The 19,987-nt window shown below is 35.7% G+C and overlaps 1 protein-coding gene across 12 annotated transcripts in view; it reads right to left on the reverse strand.

Moving 5' to 3' along the window:
* The window catches only part of pdlim5 (PDZ and LIM domain 5), a 130,040-nt gene that overhangs the window by 13,157 nt on the left and 96,896 nt on the right, over positions 1-19,987 (reverse strand). For 9 of the 12 annotated variants that reach the window (XM_018092971.2, XM_031899670.1, XM_012961674.3 and 6 more), the window contains 4 exons: positions 19,832-19,978; positions 18,120-18,251; positions 14,534-14,652; positions 3,426-3,600 (listed from right to left, as the gene is read on the reverse strand). In XM_018092971.2, coding sequence (XP_017948460.2) covers positions 3,426-3,600; positions 14,534-14,652; positions 18,120-18,251; positions 19,832-19,978 — 573 coding nt within the window. 12 annotated transcript variants of the gene reach the window in all.

The following is a 19,987-nucleotide window of genomic DNA, read 5'->3' on the forward strand; positions in this document are numbered from 1 at the left end:
TAGTAAGTTGTATATAAAGTATCTAGTAGAATTAAGTCTATGACAACTGGACATTCTGAGTTAACTGTCACAGGACTAACTCAGAACGTCCAGTTGCTTCTGTTAGATACTGTATATAATGACCTGGATGAATGAGATTCTTTATAGACACATTGTATATAAAGTATTTTCCTCGGACTTCAGCTGGTGCCCCTGTTGTATAGCATAAAACAAATATTCATGGCCCAAAGTTGTTTGGATTTATTTTAGATTTAGTGTAACAAAATGTTTGGCTTTGAACATGTGTATGTCGCAGCTTCTGTCAAGCTCTAAAGGTCTAATTTGCATAGTGACTACAGAGTAACTACAGAGTAAGGCCTCCAAAAAGTTGAAAAGCAAAACATAGTTTTAACAACTATGTTAAAAGAAGGCAATTTGTTCCAAATCTAATTTAACAGTATTTACTCTAAACATTTCTGACCCCCTGGAGCTATGTTACAATTAATCGTCAGTCTTACTCAAAGTGTGCAGATTAGAAAACATTGCAATACAGTTAAAAACACCAGCACTGATCGTTTTGAGTGATAAATGCCTGTCACTTGACAGCACCAGGAAAAACATTCCTATAAACTGCTATAAAGAGGGCTGGAAAAACAACCCCATAAATCAGTAAAACCTCAAAAGAAAACTTACAAAACAGATCATATATACATAAACAATAAAAAAGTGTTTATTTGAGGTGCAGTTATAGAATACTTTGGGAAAGACTGACTAGCTTTTAACACTTTTAGTGACACAGATCAACAGTTTGTGGATAAAAGCACCATAAAAGTGCTACAGATATTAGATTCTACAATCCGATGCACTTCCGGGTCTGAATGCTCCGATTAAGCTTTTAAAGCAGGTTCAGTGTTTGTGATCTGTTTCCCTAGACAAGGAGGCGTTTCTGCCATTTCTGGTGTGGTACTTAGAACATTTCATAAAACTATACATATTTGCATTTTCTGTTGTATATTTGTGCACAAAAACATATTGTATATATATATAATATTTTATCTATTTATTTTGTGGGTTTATTTTTTGTCTTAAACAGTCTACCCTGTGGTTAGCAATTACTGGCTGGATGTTTGAAAGCACACATCTGATTGGTTGTTTTGGGTTACTAGATGTGAGCAAACCTTTTCAGTAAGACCCATTTTATCTTGCGAATGAAAAATGCATATTGCAGGATGGTCTGGGTTCCTATGTAATCTCCTATGTAATCTCATCATTGCTTTGTCAAAAATACTTTTTTTCCCATCAATTTAATTACAAATAGCAGCTCTTTTTTTGTAAGCCATACGCATTTAAACATGCAAAACTTTATCATTCTCAAATCAATAATTAAGACGGCGCTAATAAAAAAGTGATGCTATCTAAAGGATCACTTTGACTGTGTAATGCCAAGGCTTTGTGAGGCATGAAGTAAACCATCTATGTCTTGGATGTATCTTGGTTTTAAAACAGGTGTACCAGACTGCCATTTGATACAACAACCTGCTTTTCTTTGAGGTAATCCTGCCTTGGAGGGCATGAACTGTAATTCTATTAAGACAACCAGAGACAAAACAGCTGTGCCCATTGCTTCTCTACCAGAGGCTATGAAGAGTACTTTGTTATACACAAATTGATGAATTGTAACACACGGAAGAAAAAAATTACTAAATTGGAGTTCCCACAGACAAAAACCAGATATAAATACTGTATTATTCAATAAACGTCAAAGATGGAGATGTTCCTCTATAAAAAAAATAAGCCAACAGCAACAAATCAGACTGCAATTATTTATCTTTGTTTTCTAAAATATTCCTAAAAGTGTCATTTTAACTTGGCTCCCATCACTTAATAATACTGTGTTTCAATTGCTCTGTGTAATAGCCCAAATCTAACTGACCCCCCACTCCCCATCCTTTTTTTCAGATAGTACCACTATGCACTAGGCAGCAAAGGAGGCATACAGATAGGGTATAGGTGCGGTTAAGGGCCACATTCTGTGGCACATGGGGTTCTCTACCCTGGGAGAGAGAGAGAGACACATCATCATGCAAAAAAATTGGTGCCAACTGGCATGCTATATATTTTAGGTAATGGAAACATACATGTGTATATATATGTGTATTATATATATATTATATATATATATGTGTATTATATATATATGTGTATATGTATATACATATGTATACATATATACATACATACATACATACATACATACACACACATACTATGCAGGGAACTTCCCACTAAGGAAGTATAATCTCCATGTGAAAGTCGTCAGGGTGCAAAAAATAGGTGCCAATAGGTGCCTTTCCAAACTTGCCCTCTACCCTGTACTATATCTATTGCCTAAACCCCCCTTCCACCCCATAACGTGCAAGTCATTCAGATGCAAAAGTTAGGAAGCACCTTGTGGCTTAGGGAGCACCTTTTATTGGCCTTGTAGCTTGAAGTGCTGTCATAGGCTCAGTATATACTGTACACTGATTTTACTGACACCTCTAGACACATTTGATGGCTCATCTTAGATGTGTCTCAAAATAAGACTACACCACAGCACCTGACAGCCATAAATTATGGGCACTTATAATAAATACTTTATTGCAATGTTGTCATTAACATATCCCTTACCTTTAATGTTCCAAATAAATTGCTGTATTTTTGTTAGACACTAACAGGTCTCTTTTACTTACAAGTGTTTCCCTTTTTACAAAGAATGAGTAGCAGTCAAAGTCACTCGCACAACTAGCATGTCTAATTAGGGCTGGTTATCTTCTTTTTTTGTATTGGCTGATCATCAAATTGTAAAACAATATAAGGGGTTATATAATAGCCTTTACTTTCATAATTAAATAACTAAAGTCTCAGCAACTTGTAGATTTAGCAGTACTTTCTGAAAAATTCCTTCAAAAATGCTAGACAGCAATACCATACCAAACAGAATTAGTGCAGATATTATGCTTATTAAGTCTACAGCTCACTAGAGCTTTACACAGTACTGCAGTGGTGAAGGGTGTCACATCATAAATAAGGCCTAATGGCACTTGACATATTTATTCTTGCCTTGCATACATTAGTATGTGTTAACCACATTGCATCCAAGGCACCTCTTCATTTCTAGGAAGACCAATCAAACTCCATCAAGCTTTTCACTGCAGGTTAGGTCATCAGTTCCTTTAGTATTAGTTTAGGTGCTCTTCTCTGAGCTTTTTGCAATTATTCTATTTTTTTTTTTTTACCAATATAAAAAGTTCAAGATCCTGCTTAAACCTTCTAAACAGATTAAGACTTATGCAGGGAAGAAGCTTTTAATGATAAAATGCATCTTTCATTTTTCTTCATTTATGTGGAAAGCCTTGCTTTGTCACACTGAAACAACGTATTTATGAACATTTGAGGCTGCGTACCTTATAACTTTATTGCAGATGGCACACATTGGGGTACGGGTTCCTGCTGGTATATGCTCAGCTCTCTGTACCAGCGTGTCCTGGTCCTCTATCCAAGGTGGGGGGACGGACTTGTTATTGGCAACAGGTTTCACAGCATTTGATGCATTGTTGGTGACCTGTCCACTTGAAGGAACTGGAGGAGAAGTGGGTTAAATGATAAATTTCATACACAATAATACATATTTAACATGCTAATATTCTACATTTCTATAGCACAGGAAATGGGGAGGTTTCATATACATTTGGTTCTGAATGTATTGACCTTGTGTGCCCTAGTGTGTTTATCTGCAAACAGTGATCTTTATGTGAACGTGTAACCAATTGGGTGTGAGCATATAGGACTCCACTGAGCTATAAAATATGTTAGCAGAGAGTGAAGAAAACATATACCTTCTTTTCTGATGAGCTCATTCAGCTTGGCTTATACACAAAATGTACATAAGCATCAAAACCTCCATTAATAAATAAATGTATTTTTATACAGACATAACTGATTACACAAATTAAAAGGATGCAACAATAGGGGCATGTAACCCCTGCAGCACTAGGGACGTTTTAAAATATATTATGAGGTGTTGGAAGAGAGCATTTATTGAGCCAGCACAATCCAATTTAGATCATACACTGCTCACTAATCTGCCTGCTTGGTAAGGTTGCCAAATGGAGTTAATCATTGTATGATTTGGCCACCAGGGTCAATGACTGTATCACATGGGGGCCGTACAAACACATTAGGAGAGGACTGGATAACAGCTTGTTTCTCAATTTTACACAGCCCCGTTTTTTAGCAAACAAATGCCACAAACACAGTAACCAAACTGCATTCTGGAGTGCTCACAATTGTCTACCTGGAGGTATGCGTGCCACATCACTGCTATACAAATGAAGGTGCATACACCAGATGCAGAACACCAAAGAAACTGCATGGCCTCCTGTATGCTCAAAGACCCAACAAACTACTTTGTTCAAATTAAAAAACTTAAAGTTAAAAAATCCAGCTCTTCTATCACATAATTGTCTCACTACATACAAAATATTGCAACTTGCACATCCAGCTCATAAGCAGGTGCATCCATCTAATGCAGAAACTAAAGCTGGCCATACACGCACCGATCGATATTCGGTGCGTGTATGGCGAGTCGACCGGTATCGCAGGAGGACCGGTGTCGACTCGCCAATCGGGCCAGTTAAAAGATTTTGATCGGGCGCCATAGAAGGCACCTGACCAAAATCTGCCTTCAGTGCTGAATCGGCAGGAGGTGGTAGAAATCCTATTGTTTCTACCTCCTTATCTGCCGTTTCAGCCCTGAACGGTTTGTGGCTGATTGTACGATCTTTCGTACAAAGATCGCAAATCGCCACATGTGTGGCCACCTTAATACACAAGGTGCACACATTCTGGCACAATAAATATATTTTTTTCTAAGTATTTGCTTTTATGCAGCACTTGCTAAAACCTGCACACATCTTTTCAAAAATAAAATATTATGCCATGATGTGCAAAATACGAAGACATCTTTTAAAATGAACTAACTCTGAACACAGGTATAAATACCAGGCTTGCCCATCAAAGAGTCAATTAGAAAGTAATAAAGACACTATATGGAACAGCACAGAGGGAAAAGCTTTTGCGAGGTTTTCCACCTAATATTAATAGATTGCACGCACTAAAATACATAAACATGTGGAACAAATCATGACTGCTATAAACTGAAATTCAATCACATGGAAAATGACGCATGCAAGCACAACATGAGCTTATAATTCAAGTTGCACAGTAGTCTGAAAAAGTACAGTGGTGTGGTATTTAGACCTAATGATCTACCAAAGGGCCAGGCTTTCAAAAGCCCTGTAGCCGTTAGGCTGAAAATCATAGCACTTGGTTACTTGTAAAGGGAATGTTTACGCTGCAACAACTGCTCCTCCCTCCATCAATAAGGTATTTTCCTATGCTCTGGAATTTATTTGTGATCCCGTATAGTGCTTTTATGAATTTGGAATACCACTTAAGAATAACACAAATCTTTCTTAGATATCAGATGCCCTTCGATAAAAAAACTCTATAGAAGGAGCTCCCAGTGCCGGCAGCCATGGTGAGGAACATGCATGAGCCAATACTAATTATAATAAATATTTTTATTTTGTTTTTATTTTTTCATTATATTATTACAGGTATGGGATCCCTTATCCGGAAAACCATTATCCAGAAAGCTCCAAATTACGGAAAGCCTGTCTCCCATAGACAGTACCTTGTAATTGATCCCAACTAAGATACTTATTGGATGTGAAACAATCCTATTGGGTTTATTTAATGTTTTATTGATTTTTTTTGTAGACTTAAGGTATGGGGATCCAAATTACGGAAAGACCCCTTAACCGGAATACCCTTGGTCCCGAGCATTATACCTGTATTGTAAAAAACATATGGTTGCAACATTTTTAGAAGGTAAACAAATGGTTAATTACACTACCATGATATGAATGGCTTTTTTTTTTTTTTTTTTTTTTTAATACTTAACATTTCTACTTTCTATTCCTTATTCTTATCCAACCTTCTAATTGGTTAAATTTAAGTAAATATGTAAATTTAAGTACATTTGTAATTGTCAGCTTTATATTTGTTGTCTAAACCAATCAAATAAAAAAGCTGACATTTTCAGATATACTTAAATTTTGTTCACATTCCCTGTAACTTCTGGATAGGCTGAAACAGGCTAGCATGTTACTCTGTAAAAATGATTCAGAGACATATTAACGCCATTAGTTTCTTTAGGAAAACTGGTGTGACAACTTTATTAGAAGTCATGTTAACATATTAGATAAAAACGGACTACTGGGTAAATGCATTACACTCTGTACTGTTATAAGTAAAGCACAGTATATTGAGCCAAATAATATCATACGTCCAGAGAAAACTGCCAGGCAAAATATGTCTCATCAGGGACAGTTTTCTATGTTTCATATCCAGGTGATTGGTCATGAATGTGGTCACCTCTATAAATTGACAACACACGGGTCAGTTACAAAGGCTGATTGTTCTCTTTGTTGAAACTTATGGGGAGATTCGTCAAACTGGGAACTGCAGGTTTCCAATCCAGTTCAGTCATTTTAAAGGAACAGTAACACCAAAAAATGAAAGTGTATAAAAGTAACTAAAATGTAATGTGCTGCTGCCCTGCACTGGTAAAAGTTGTGTGTTTACTTCAGAAACCCTACTATAATTTATATAAATAAGCTGCTATGTAGCCATGGAGGCAGCCATTCAAAGGAGAAAAGGCACAGGCACATAGCAGATAACAGATAAAGCACTATTGTATTCTACAGAACTTATCTGTTATCTGCTATGTAACCTGTGCCTTTTCTCCTTTTTTCCAGCTTGAATGGCTGCCCCCAGGGCTACACAGCAGCTTATTATATAAATTATAGTAGTGTTACTGTAGCAAACACACCAGTTTTACCAGTGCAGGGCAACAGTACATTATATTTTTATTACTTTAAACCTATTTCATTTTTTGGAGTTATTGTTCCTTTAAGAAATATGAATAAACATTGTTTTTTTTTCTTTGTCCAAGCCTACAGGATTTGTTATACAGATATCGGACCCCTTATCCGGAAACTCATTATCCAGAAAGTTCCAAATTACAGAATTATCTCCTATAGACTCCATTATAAGCAAATAATTCTAATTTAATCTAAAAATGATTTCCTTTTTCTCTGTAATAATAAAACAGTACCTTGTACTTGATCCTAACTAAGATATAATGGATCTTTAGTGGGGGCAAAACAATCCTATTGGGTTTATTCAATATTTAAATGATTTTTAACAGACTTAAGGTATGGAGATCTAAATTATGGAAAGATCCCTTATCCGGAAAACCCCAGGTCCCAAGCATTCTGGATAACAGGTCCCATACCTGTACTAAACTATGGTTTGGGTTGATAATGAAAAGGATGATGCAGTGTTAAATTTATACTACTTTTTATTAAATCAAGAAAACATTTGATTTATTTGTAATAAGCAGATGCAGTCAGTCATGAATTGACCCGTGTGTTAATAAATTCCAATGGTTGTTATTGATCAGAAAGGATTCTTCCATAACAGTCACTAGTAACTCTGACCCTGCTTACTTTAAGCAGTTTTATGATATGCACTGAATGAGTGGATCCAATGAAAGGTATAAAAAACAAGTAGGAAAAAGAAACTAAAATAACTTCTATTCTCTCAGATTTTGCATTAACATAATATCCACCAACACCCAATCACACATTTTACTATAATTTTCTACTTGTAGTAGATGGATAATAGCTAATTGCTTGCTTAGTGCACTGTTTTAAACTTGTTCAGTGTTGGTAAATGAGCCACCTGCAGGAGTCATTCTTAAAAGAAATCATTCCTATTTTTGGTTAAAATTAAATGCTTTAGAAATCAGTATTTTAAAACAGTATATTTAATGGGCTTTTGTTTAAAGGAACGGTAACACTAAAAAATTAAAGAGCTTTAAAGTAATAAAAATATAATGCACTGCTGCCCTGCACTGGTAAAACTGGTGTGTTTGCTACAGTAACACTACAATAATTTATATAATCAGCTGCTGTGTATCCATGGGGGCAGCCATTCAAGCTGGAAAAAAGGAGAAAAGTCACAGGTTACATAGCAGATAACAGATAAGCTCTGTGGAATACAATAGTGTTTTATCTGTTATCTGCTATGTGCCTGTGCCTTTTCTCCTTTGAATGGCTGCCTCCATGGCTACATAGCAGCTTATTTATATAAATTATAGTAGACTTTCTGAAGTAAACACACAACTTTTACCAGTGCAGGGCAGCAGCACATTATATTTTAGTTACTTTTATACACTTTCATTTTTTGGTGTTACTGTTCCTTTAACATAGGGGTAAACATATACCGTTAAAGTTGTGCTTATAGGCATTAGAGAAAGGTGTGGGCCATATTGTCTTGAAGTTATTTGGAAAGGTACATTACAAATGAATGTATTATACTGAACTGACATAGAGAGTAAAAGAAGACACTTATGTTCCAAGACTGAGACAAACCTTTAATTTCTCAGGTACTATCAATGGTAATGACACATTTAGACCACAAAGGAGAATTTATAAAATACATGTATATATAAACAACACAATTACTGCTAAGAATAATTTTAAGAGATTAGACAAAATGCTGATTTTTTTTTTATTAAAAAAACCCACGTTCCATAGCACTTGGACCCTGAAGAGTCAGCATTTGCTACAAATCATTCAGTGTGTACTAGTAGCTCTGGGCACTTCTGTATTAGGAACATTCAAAAATCAAATAAAAGATTTTGCTTTGATCAACTCAATGGATCATCTCTGAATTTGTAAGAGACCAAACAAACAATTTATATAAAAAGCTTCAAGTCTTTATTCCAAGCGCGTAATTCGGCTCACCAGCCCTTCTGAATGTGGTCATGCTTCTGTCATTTGAGCAAAAACAAAGGGAGTTCTGTAAGGCTCCGCTTTCAAGATGAAAACATTCCCTAGCTTTCCTTCATGCAAAACCACTTGCTGTACCAAATGCCAAATTAGGTTATTTTTGAACTCTGTTCAGATCAGATCATTTACAGTTAATGATGTAAAAAAATACATTGAAAAGAACATATCAACTTATTGCCATTTAATATATGTTATTAGCGTTGGCCAAAGCATTGTGTTTGTTCAATGATTTTCATTAAAAAAAAAAGCAGCACACAATAGTACATATTCATTAGTCTGCTCTCTTGCAAAAAAATCTTACATGTGGTCCTTAATATGTCCTTTACAACAGAGTGCCTTACAAAATTAATTCACTTTGGGAATAATGCGGGGGGGTTAAAATAATCTATTAGTGGCAGATAAGCCCTTTGCATTTCTCTAATTGAGCAGATACAGCCAAAGGCAAAAAAGTCCTGATTTGTTTCTAAGGTTTTCATTTTCACTGGATACCTTACAAGCAAATACTTCTCATGGGATTTTTAAACCACTGTTTGGTACATCTAACCCAGTATTACTGTTTGGTAGACCTAACTCAGTTGTTATTACATGAAAATGGAGGAGGGTAGGGCTTTGGCAACTATTGGTGCTCCCCACAATTGCTTGGCTTCACATATAGCAGTGGCTGTCAGACTTATTCAAGTCAAGACCCAATATGAAGTCCAACAATTGGCCAGGGCACTATTTAGCTCATGACAAGGCAGCAAACATATTATAACATGCTTAATTGGCCATTTAGCCATACTTCCAAGAAAATCTAAGACAAAGCAGTGTTCACCCCAAATTTTGCTTTCAATAGGAATGTTCCCCCCAAATATAGCCTTTAAGCTGGGGCAAACAAAGCTCCAAGCCCCCTGGTTGAGCCAGCCCCATAGTTTGGAAACCACTAACATATGATGATCAGAATTACTTTTACAATTGTAGAAACTGCAGTGTTTAGGTAGAATGTGTGGTTTTAAGAAGGAAAATAGCTTATTAATATGGCAAAGTTCTTGTGAGATCTAGCAATCTGCAACCAATCATTTCAAACCAGTTACTAGTAAACGTTGCTGCTTCTTAATTGCTTGATATTGGTTACTAGATCAGGTGCAGACATTGGTGTTTTTATTACATTACACCTTCAGTGGATGGTGTATCTGTACTTCTACAAGTTTACACAAAAGTGCCACTGAACAGTTTACAGGATTCCATTCATTTACTGCAGCAGCAATGTGTACTTCTATTAAAATTGACATGTAGCTGGCACATCCAGAGGAAAGGGGTTAAAAAGGATTGGCAGGAATAATAAAGCTTTTACTCATTGACAGAACTAGGGAACTTGGCTCAATTTTGTGTGACAGACCAGACTCCTTTTAAAGTCTGTAAGTCACAGAGGATTGCAGTATTCAGGGTTTTAAGGTTGAACCACACCACATTTTAACATTCTGACCTTGTAACCAGTTAGAATTTATTTTTTGGCTATGGAATAGGAATCTCTTTCCTAGCTGAAATAAAAGTTAAATAAATTTAATTCTATTCTCCCCAGACAACTTTCCATATTGAAACTATGTACAAATGATATGAATACAGTTTGCAAACCCTTTGTCCCGTCTTACTTTTCCAGACTTTCCTGCACAGGGAAACACATACAGACATGGAAAACTTTAATACTGACTTTCCATTTACTATACAATCACACAAGCAATGAATACCCATACCAAAGAACTTTCCCCATGTAGGGTGTATAATCTTCCCATCTTCCAAACAATAAGGGTGGGGCTCACCAGAATGTGGGTGGGGTTTGGGTGGTCAAGGGAATAATGGATTCAGTTGGGAGTGCTCCCAATTCACATAAGCCCAGGTAAAAAAAAAACAATTATATACATTTACCTTTTCATACTACCATCAGAAGTGTTGTACTCCCATACATCATCTTTGGTTTTTATAGTTATCGCACATGCTTTGATTATAAAAATTAAGTGGCACATTTACTAAAATGCTAAATATTTCTAATTTTTTTTTTTAATTTTAAAGTTTGAGTAAATGAGTCCACAAATGTTTTACATTTACCATAAAGTCTAAACTGAAGTCTGAGCGAAAAAGTCACAGAGATCCAAAATTTTTCGACTTTGTCGCATGAAAACCATGATTTTTTCCAACTGATGAAAAAAAAAAAAACTGTGTAAAAAATCTGAAACCTCTTAAGTTTTGAAGCAACAGAAGGGAAGGGACATCTGCCATTGACTACAACTATATATAGTTGACTATATCGGCAACTTTTAACTGGTGAATTGTCATGTTTGGATTTTTAGCCATTTGGTCATATACTAAATCTTGAAAAATTGCAACTTTTTTGTTCTTGTGAATTTTATGGTTAAAAATCCGAATTGGATATAATACGGTCAATAAATATCCCTCTAAAAGACCAACTAAAATTATATTTGTATGAGCAGCACAAGAAGATTTTGGGTTGTCAGTACAGAGAAGCAAAATGAATTTAGAATTAAGCTCTGAAGGTATTGGAGAAAAAAAATGCCTCCTTATTTATAAAGCTTTTGTACACAAAATCATTAAGATGTCTTGGTAATTTAGCTCCATCTAGAGGCAAATAAATTTAGTAACTTTAAAAAAAACAAACAAAAAGCTTTTAATCGTAAAAATGCCTGCCCAGTTTTTAAACAGTGGATGTTAAGAAATAAAATTTAGGAAAGTCAGACAAGTTTATGTTTAATTATCATAGGAAAGGTAACAAGAAATGCAGCACATATTTTTTTACAGGAGCAGAAATTAAGAATTTGGCCACCCTGCCTCCATTGCTGGCCATAAGTCACACATACAAACGGTATAGAAGAGTGATAGGTTGCTTATCGGAATCCTCCCAAAAACCCAAACAACTATTCACAGAAAAGTTGTGTACCATTTGTCAAATATCAAAGGAATGCTAAACTTGTGTAATTACATAAGGCAAGACCAATGCATAAGGCATAGCTCTTACAGCAGGAATTGATTCAATACTATTGTGCCTGGGTCCCGCCCCAGATCCATGGCCATGCCCCATCCTCAGCACTGAGTCCCCTAAGAACCTGGCCCAAAGCCCTGATTGCCCTTATGTAAATCCACCAGTAAGCTCTAGCAGTGTAATCATATACAACTTTGTTCCTTTACTTAACAATGTATTCCCTTGAGTTGAGAAAAAAGGCATAACTGTTCTGGTTTACATTACTGTTCTTACTTATGGAAACAACTTGAATTTACAGAAAATTTCTGCATAAAAGTCCAAGAAAGCCTCCACCCCATTTAAAGGGAAAACTATACCCCTAGAATGAATACTTAACCGACAGACAGTTTATATCATAAAAAGTGACCTATTAAAGAATCTTGCCGAACTGGAATATATATCAGAAAATATTGCCCTTTTACATCCTTTCCCTTGATCCACCATTTAGTGATGGGCTGTGTGCTCCCTCAGAGATCACATGGCCAGAAATAATGCAGCTTTAACTGTAACAGGAAGACGTGTGGAAGCAAAAGACAGAACTCTGCCCATTGATTGGCTGATGTGGCCTAGCATGTATGTGTGCACTGTGAATCCTATGATACCAGGAGGTGGCCTTAATTCTTGGCAATTTTCTATTTAGGAGTAACTAATAGCAAATATATTGGATAAACTAATAAACTAATAGTTTATCCAATATATTTTTAGAGAGACCTACATTGTTTGGAGGTATAGTTTTCCTGTAATGATAATATTCTACCGACAATAAATATTGCTATATAAGCTTTCCAAAGACTTTTTTTATTAGACACCATTAAGGTCTCACGTTTAAAGTGCCTCACATAATCTACCATAAAATTACATACAGGTTGATCCAGTAATACCTTTAAAGCCGTTGTGTGGGAAAGAATGAGGATTAATGGTGCATGCAAACTGGATTTCAAATTAAATATGCATCAGGTCTGAGTTCCAAATAAAGGACTGATTAAAGGAGCACTAATACCTTTTTTCCTGGGTGGTACATTAAAAACCTAAAGACATTTTCCATTGTCAGTTTTATTTTTTTGTATTTATCTGAATAAATTCCCATAAATTAAATAAAAAAAAGACCTCTGTATTTAACCCACAATATATTGTGTTTAGAAGTAATTTATGTGACTTTGTTATTGACTGTTTTGCTTTAAAATCATGCTGTGTTAGGAACTCTCACATTTTTTTTTATCAATTGGTTTGCCCAACCCTAACTGTGACTATGGCACTAAAATTATTTACTTAATATGACTATTTACTTAATAAGATTATATTGTTTGTGTAGTTAAAACTACTATTTGGGGCAATGAACATTTTATAAATACAGAACCACAATTTTCTATTCACAGATCATCCCACAGTGTACACTACATTTTAACAATTTAACAAAATGTTGTCCATAATGTACTTACATTTACATTTTCTACCAGGTTTATCCTCTTCCCTTTAGAAGTGTAACATTTAAATTTTACTGTATTTAGAAAGCTTTCAAATGATTCCTTGCCAAACAGTTATTTGAAATGGCTAAATCATTTTACCACAAACACCAAAAGCGTCTTCACCTCAAAAAAACAATCTACTGTACTCTACAGCCTCCTGACTGCCACTACATATGTAGCAAAGAGATTTCTCAAAGTGCTATGCTTTCTTTGATTATCTAGAATACTATATTACTCAGGGTATCAGGGTTTTTGTCAACCTTATACTAAAGCAACAAAATGTTCAATCCAGGATTACGAAATTGGGGGTATGTCATCCACATATGCGTCAGTACCATGGACTCCAGGGCAGGGACTCCAAAAAGGCAGGGCTTTAGTCCACTTAAAGGAACAGTAACACCAAAAAATGAAAGTGTATAAAAGTAACTAAAATATAATGTGCTGCTGCCCTGCACTGGTAAAAGTTGTGTGTTTACTTCAGAAAGTCTACTATAATTTATATAAATTAGCTGCTATGTAGCCATGGAGGCAGCCATTCAAAGGAGAAAAGGCACAGACACATAGCAGATAACAGATAAAACACTATTGTATTCTACAGAACTTATCTGTTATCTGCTATGTAACCTGTGCCTTTTCTCCTTTTTTCCAGCTTGAATGGCTGCCCCCGTGGCTACACAGCAGCTTATTATATAAATTATAGTAGTGTTACTGTAGCAAACACACCAGTTTTACCAGTGCAGGGCAACAGTGCATTATATTTTTATTACTTTAAAGCAGTTTCATTTTTTGGTGTTACTGTTACTGTAATACCTTCCATCAGTCCCTTCTTATGTAGGCTGACTGCAGTCAAAAGATCCACAGACGTATGCAGTTTTGGGCTGGATGATGATCTCATTGCTTACTAGTATGGGTATTTATAAGGAATTTTGAAGATACAGCCTGAGGGCAATCAGGGTATGAACAAGAATTTAAACAGACTTAATACACTTAAAAGAAGGAGGATATAGTCTTACAACATTTAACAAAGAAAACTATGTTGTCAAATTTATGAATGCAATGCTGAATGGAAAACCTGCTTCAATTAAGGCAAGGGAGAAAAATAACTGGTTTACCTGTTTGCCATCCTGTTGGCTTGCTGGTGACAGGTTTGCTGGACGGTGGGGATTTATATGAACTTGGCATAATTTTTGATGATGTTGCAGTAGCTGGTGGAACTTCCACTGACACGTTGCTAAAAAAAAAAAGAAAAAATATAAGACAACATAAACATTATATATCAGAAATTTGAATTATAAATATATAGACACACAGCCTAGAGCTCTATCTTTCAGTAGTTTCTTTAGTAAAACATTACACAGATATATGTACTTTCTAAGAAAAGTGTACTTTACAAATCATAATTCACAAATAAAAAATCTGGGGTACTGCTAAATTATGCGCAACTCAATGTTCACTAAAGATTGCCATACTGATAAACAGCGCTGTTCTTAAATAGTCTTATGTATCAGTGTTTTCGTTTGTAAATTCGAGTTTATCTTTCTAAATTGAATAAACTCACATATCTCAAATTTTGAGTTTACAAGCTCTAAAAATTCAAGTTTGAGAATATGTCTTTATTTTGCCTATAACAACTCCCTTTGACTTAGAGAAACTTGCAAGCTTTTACATGGCAAATTTTTAAAAGTGTTCAAAAGCTAGGAGGTACTGTCTGGCATACTTCACATTTGTATATCCTGACATTTTTATAATTGATTTAAGAGGTAAATCAGATCTAGAAGTGATCAATGTGCAATGTATAACAACACATTGCGTAATCTTGAGGGGGAATGTAATAAAAATCGCAAGCGGTGTGTAAAATTACATTGCAAGTGTTTAACACTTGCTCAAAGATGGCGTAAATCTTAACACGAAAATCAGTTAAGAAGTTTTATTACATACACTGCGCACTTGCGCAAACTAAAAAAATCAGCAGCTGCAAACTTTCTGTCACAAGACATGCAAAGGGTTTGCAGATGGTATTTTTCTGTCACCTGTCACACAAATGCAAAATTTGCTGTAAAGCTAAAATTTTGTCCCATTGTGATGGTTTTTGTCCCCGTTGGCGACATATATTACATTCCCCTTTTGGTCCCATTGCTCTGTGTGTGTTGGGGCGGAAGTTCTGAGAGTCCTTTTTGTTATATTATCAACCCACAGCTGGACTGTCTGGTGTGTGGATGCATCCCTTCTTCATAGTGTCAGCCAACTCAGATATAACACCTAATTCACCTGCTTCCCTTTACATATATTCTCATTCAACACTTTAAACAGGAAAGGTAATCAGTTTGACCATTTAAATGTCCCCCTATTTAATAAAGTCACTGAATTTAAGTAATAAGATGTGCTGTCCAGTTGTGGAGTCATTTTGATCATCTGTATTGTGCTAAATCCTATATGCTAAATACAAAGCAATCTGATTTTAATTTTTCCCTCAATTTACATTTTTTTCCCTTTAGTCCCACTAATTTTACAATTTTCCAGATTGTTCACCATATTTTTCAGGGCCTCTGAAAAAACGTAAAATGGGAGTTCTGTATTCATTTACTTCAAATACGGAGTAAAAGGATGAAGCTGAAGGTTTTTTGAGTTCATGATCCTTTTGTGACAGTAGTAAAAATGACAACTTGCTGAAAAGTCACAAAAATGCCCCTATCAAGCAGTTTCTAAAGCTAGTGACAATGCAGCTATACAGAGCAGCTTATCATTCCTTATGGTTGCATTAATCAGAATCACTGTCTGTGGATGGAATTCCATTACACAAAGCTTTTCACATTTCCAGTCATTTGCAAAATGTGATTTAATTCCTGCTATCAGTACTTTGCATTTACTACGGAATGTTTAGTTTTTTTTTTTTTTTATTTACTAGGTGTTTGTATCCACCAGCCCAACAGTCTTGTACTAAAAGTAAACTTTTTGATGTCACAGGAATAAAATACTTTTTCTGTTTTAATGAGGCATTTAACAGAAGGGGCATATTTATAAAGCTGTGTAAAACAAATTTGCTGAAAAAATGGTGTAAAAAGCTGTGTAAAAGATCGCTGTCCTAACGCCAGATTTTACGCTGCTATTACGCAGATTTTATTTTTACACAGCGAAGCCTGCCAATGAGTGGCAAATTTTCTCGCCATTGTTTACACAGCATAATAAATATGCCCCTAAGTGTGGAAAACCCACCCCCTCTACCGTTTACAGTCGGGGTCCCCAACCTTTCTTACTCATCAGCCACAGTTAAATGTAAAAAGACTTGGAGAGCAACACATGCATCATAAAAGTTAATGGAGGTGCCAAATTAGGGCTAAAATTGGCTATTAGGTAGCCTCTAAGCACACTCAGCTTACAGGAGGCTTTATTTGGTAGTAAATCTTGTTTTTATTCAACCAAAACTTGCCAACAAGTCAGGAATTAAAAAATAACTACCTTGTTTGGGGGGCACCGAGAGCAACATCCAAGAGGTTGGTGAGCAACATTCCACACTGGTTGGGGATCACTGGTTTATAGGATCATAAGACGATTATATAAAAAAAAACAGGCTAACAGTGAGGGTATTAAATGTTGTCACCCAGCAACATCTGGAGGGCTGCAGTTTGCTCACTGGGTGCCTGAAGGACATGAGGGCCACTTCCTGCAGAGTGTTTCAGGCCGCATGCCACATAGAGAGTTGATACAGGATCTATTCCCAACATACACCACTACAGAAAGAAGGTGCTACACCACTTAGCAGGAGGTTTAGTAACCATACTTTCTGGCAGGAAAACTGTTCCTCAGAAAAATATTTTGCAGACTGTAACATATAAAACAGAAAACTGCATTTATATATTTTTTTTCATATGAAATAGTTTTGTACAAGATGCTGATTTCTTAAGTTTAGCCAACTGTGAATTATTCTTATGAGATCAATCTGATTACCAGAAACAGCAAAAGCCAAAATACACAGCTCTATAAAATATAAAAATTGATGACCCTACCTTTAACATTTTACTTGGATGTATTAAGAGCTTTTATTAGTGCAATACCCATATGGCAAACTTGGGATGTAATTGGAGTTGTAATTTCTTACTGCTGACAGTTGCTGTTTTAACCTTGCTGCACGCAGAGCTATCCAGGAACACAGAGTCCCTGACCTATACAGTTTACAGATTCATTTTTAAGCACCCAAAGTGCAGAGGTATAAAAAAACGTGTTCATTATTACAGACATATGCAGAATGAACGAGAAAATAAACCTTACGTATTTGTAGGGTTGCTGCCCTACTTAAAAGTTAAAATTATCCACCATCAACCATGTTAAATGTGCAGTTTATACATGCCATTATATGTATATATACATATTTGTGTGTGTGTGTTTGTGTGTGTACACAGGTATGGAATCTGTTATCTAGAGTGCTGGGGACCTGGGGTTTTCTAGATAAGGTTCCTTACTGTAATTTGGATCTCCATGGTTTAATTATTAGTATAGTTTAATTATTAGCATAGTTTATTATTAGTTAAGATTAAGTACAAGCCACTTTTTATTATTACTGAGAAAAGGGAAATCATTTAGAAAAATGTGGGAGACAACCTTCCCGTAATCCATAGCTTTCTGGATAATGGGTTTCCGGATATGGCATCCCATACCTTTATATGTAGTCTTTCACAACTGAAATCAGCTTGCAAACCTCACCTGTGATTGTGCCCTGTGTACAATCCACCAGTGGATTTTCTTGTTGGTTTAGAAGTTGGAAAAGATGACTTTGGTATTGGGGATATGAGAAGAGCATCCAAGAGAGAGCGAGAGACAAAGGGATCGGAAAGTCTGAGCAAGCAAAACATAAGTGATAGCAAAGAGACAGTTTTAATACTATTTTTTCCCAAAAACACAACTGCATAGCACACAAATTATGACCTAGTAATATATATAATTACAATGATACCTGTTCTTACTATTAAAAAGAACATACACTTTGAACTATGCTAAATACCAGGGCCATCCTTACTAGATTACTAAAACTTCCTCTGTAACAGCAACAAAGAAAAGATTGCATAAATAAATGCACTCAGTCATTAATAACCAAAATGCTGCATCTTAAAGTAGTTTATCTGCTGAAACTTTGCAAAGTGTTACTGTGCATACAACATACAGCCAAAATATACAGAGAAGGCAGTAGAGCTTAAGATTTGAGTTTTAAGCCTAGCACAATAAACACGTTGCTGTAAAGGTCTACTTTTCTAATTTGTACATTACCTACATACAAAGCCACTGCATATCTCTAAGTTATAACTGACATAAGCAACATCATTTTCATAGGTACCTCCATCTCTTCATGATCCCTAACACTGGTACCAATATTTTTACTAGACATGTTGAACAAGCTTACAACATAGGTAAATTGTGAAAGATTACTGCAATGGATAACTGAAATCATGCTTAAATCCATGGGTGGTTAACGAGGCCATACACTAGCCTTTTTTGGTTTTGGTTTCTCTTCACTTCAAACCTGCCCAAGTTATGTACCCACTGATTTCTATGGTAGGCAGATACTGGTCTAGCCAGCATACATGTACAGGTATGGGACCCATTATCCAGGGGTCTTTTTTTAAATTCGTACTTTAAGTCTACTAAAAAAAATATTTAAACAGTAATTAAACCCAATAGGATGGTGTTGGCTCCAATAAGGATTAGATTAGATCTTTGGGATCAAGTACAAGGTACTTTGTACATGGGATTTATTTTAATGGAATGTAATAAAGTTTATATTCTTTATCTTTTTGCATTGGTGCGGACTTATATTTAGTTGTGGTTACCCTCTTTGGCCACTAGAGGGTTTAATTTGCACCTATAATAGTTTGGCTCTATATTTACTAACAATGACTATTCCATATTTTGGCTTTTGAAGTGAATTTACTGTTTCTTTATTACAGAAAAAAAGGAAACCATTTTTAAAAATGTGAATTATTTGATTAAAATGGAGTCTATGGGAGACAGCCTTTCCATAATTCGGAACTTTCTGGATAAAGGGATTCCGGATAAGGGGTCCAATACCTGTACTGAAACCTGAACTATGTATATTGTGTATTTTATCTGCTTCATGTATGGTCAGTTTGGTCAGTTTTATTCACTATTTTGTGAAAACACTGCCTTAGTCTTGTAACCCCTAGAGACCATCATGTTATTCATTATTCTTACTGCTTAGTGGATCCTATGGAAAACTGAACCAAAACATAAACCCACAACCTATATATATTCTTGAGTTTGCATAAATCCACAGCATTCAGCACCATCAAACTATATATTTTTTAACATTTGCATTTACCTGACTAAGCAGCTTTTTCCTGCTAGGACAAGGGTTCACTATTAAAATAGTTAGAAATTACTTTACAGGAGGTATTGATTACCTGGCCTGGGCACCCACAATAGCAGTCACAGCCGCCACTGCACTGACTTTGCTCTTACAGGTTTGTATGGTAAGAGGAGCAAGCACTGGAGGAGGGCAAGGAGCACATTTTGGCAGTGTATCCAGGGGATTTGCTGCTATATATTGCCTTATAGAA

This window comes from Xenopus tropicalis, chromosome 1, assembly GCF_000004195.4.
Source record: "Xenopus tropicalis strain Nigerian chromosome 1, UCB_Xtro_10.0, whole genome shotgun sequence".
NCBI lineage: Eukaryota > Metazoa > Chordata > Amphibia > Anura > Pipidae > Xenopus > Xenopus tropicalis.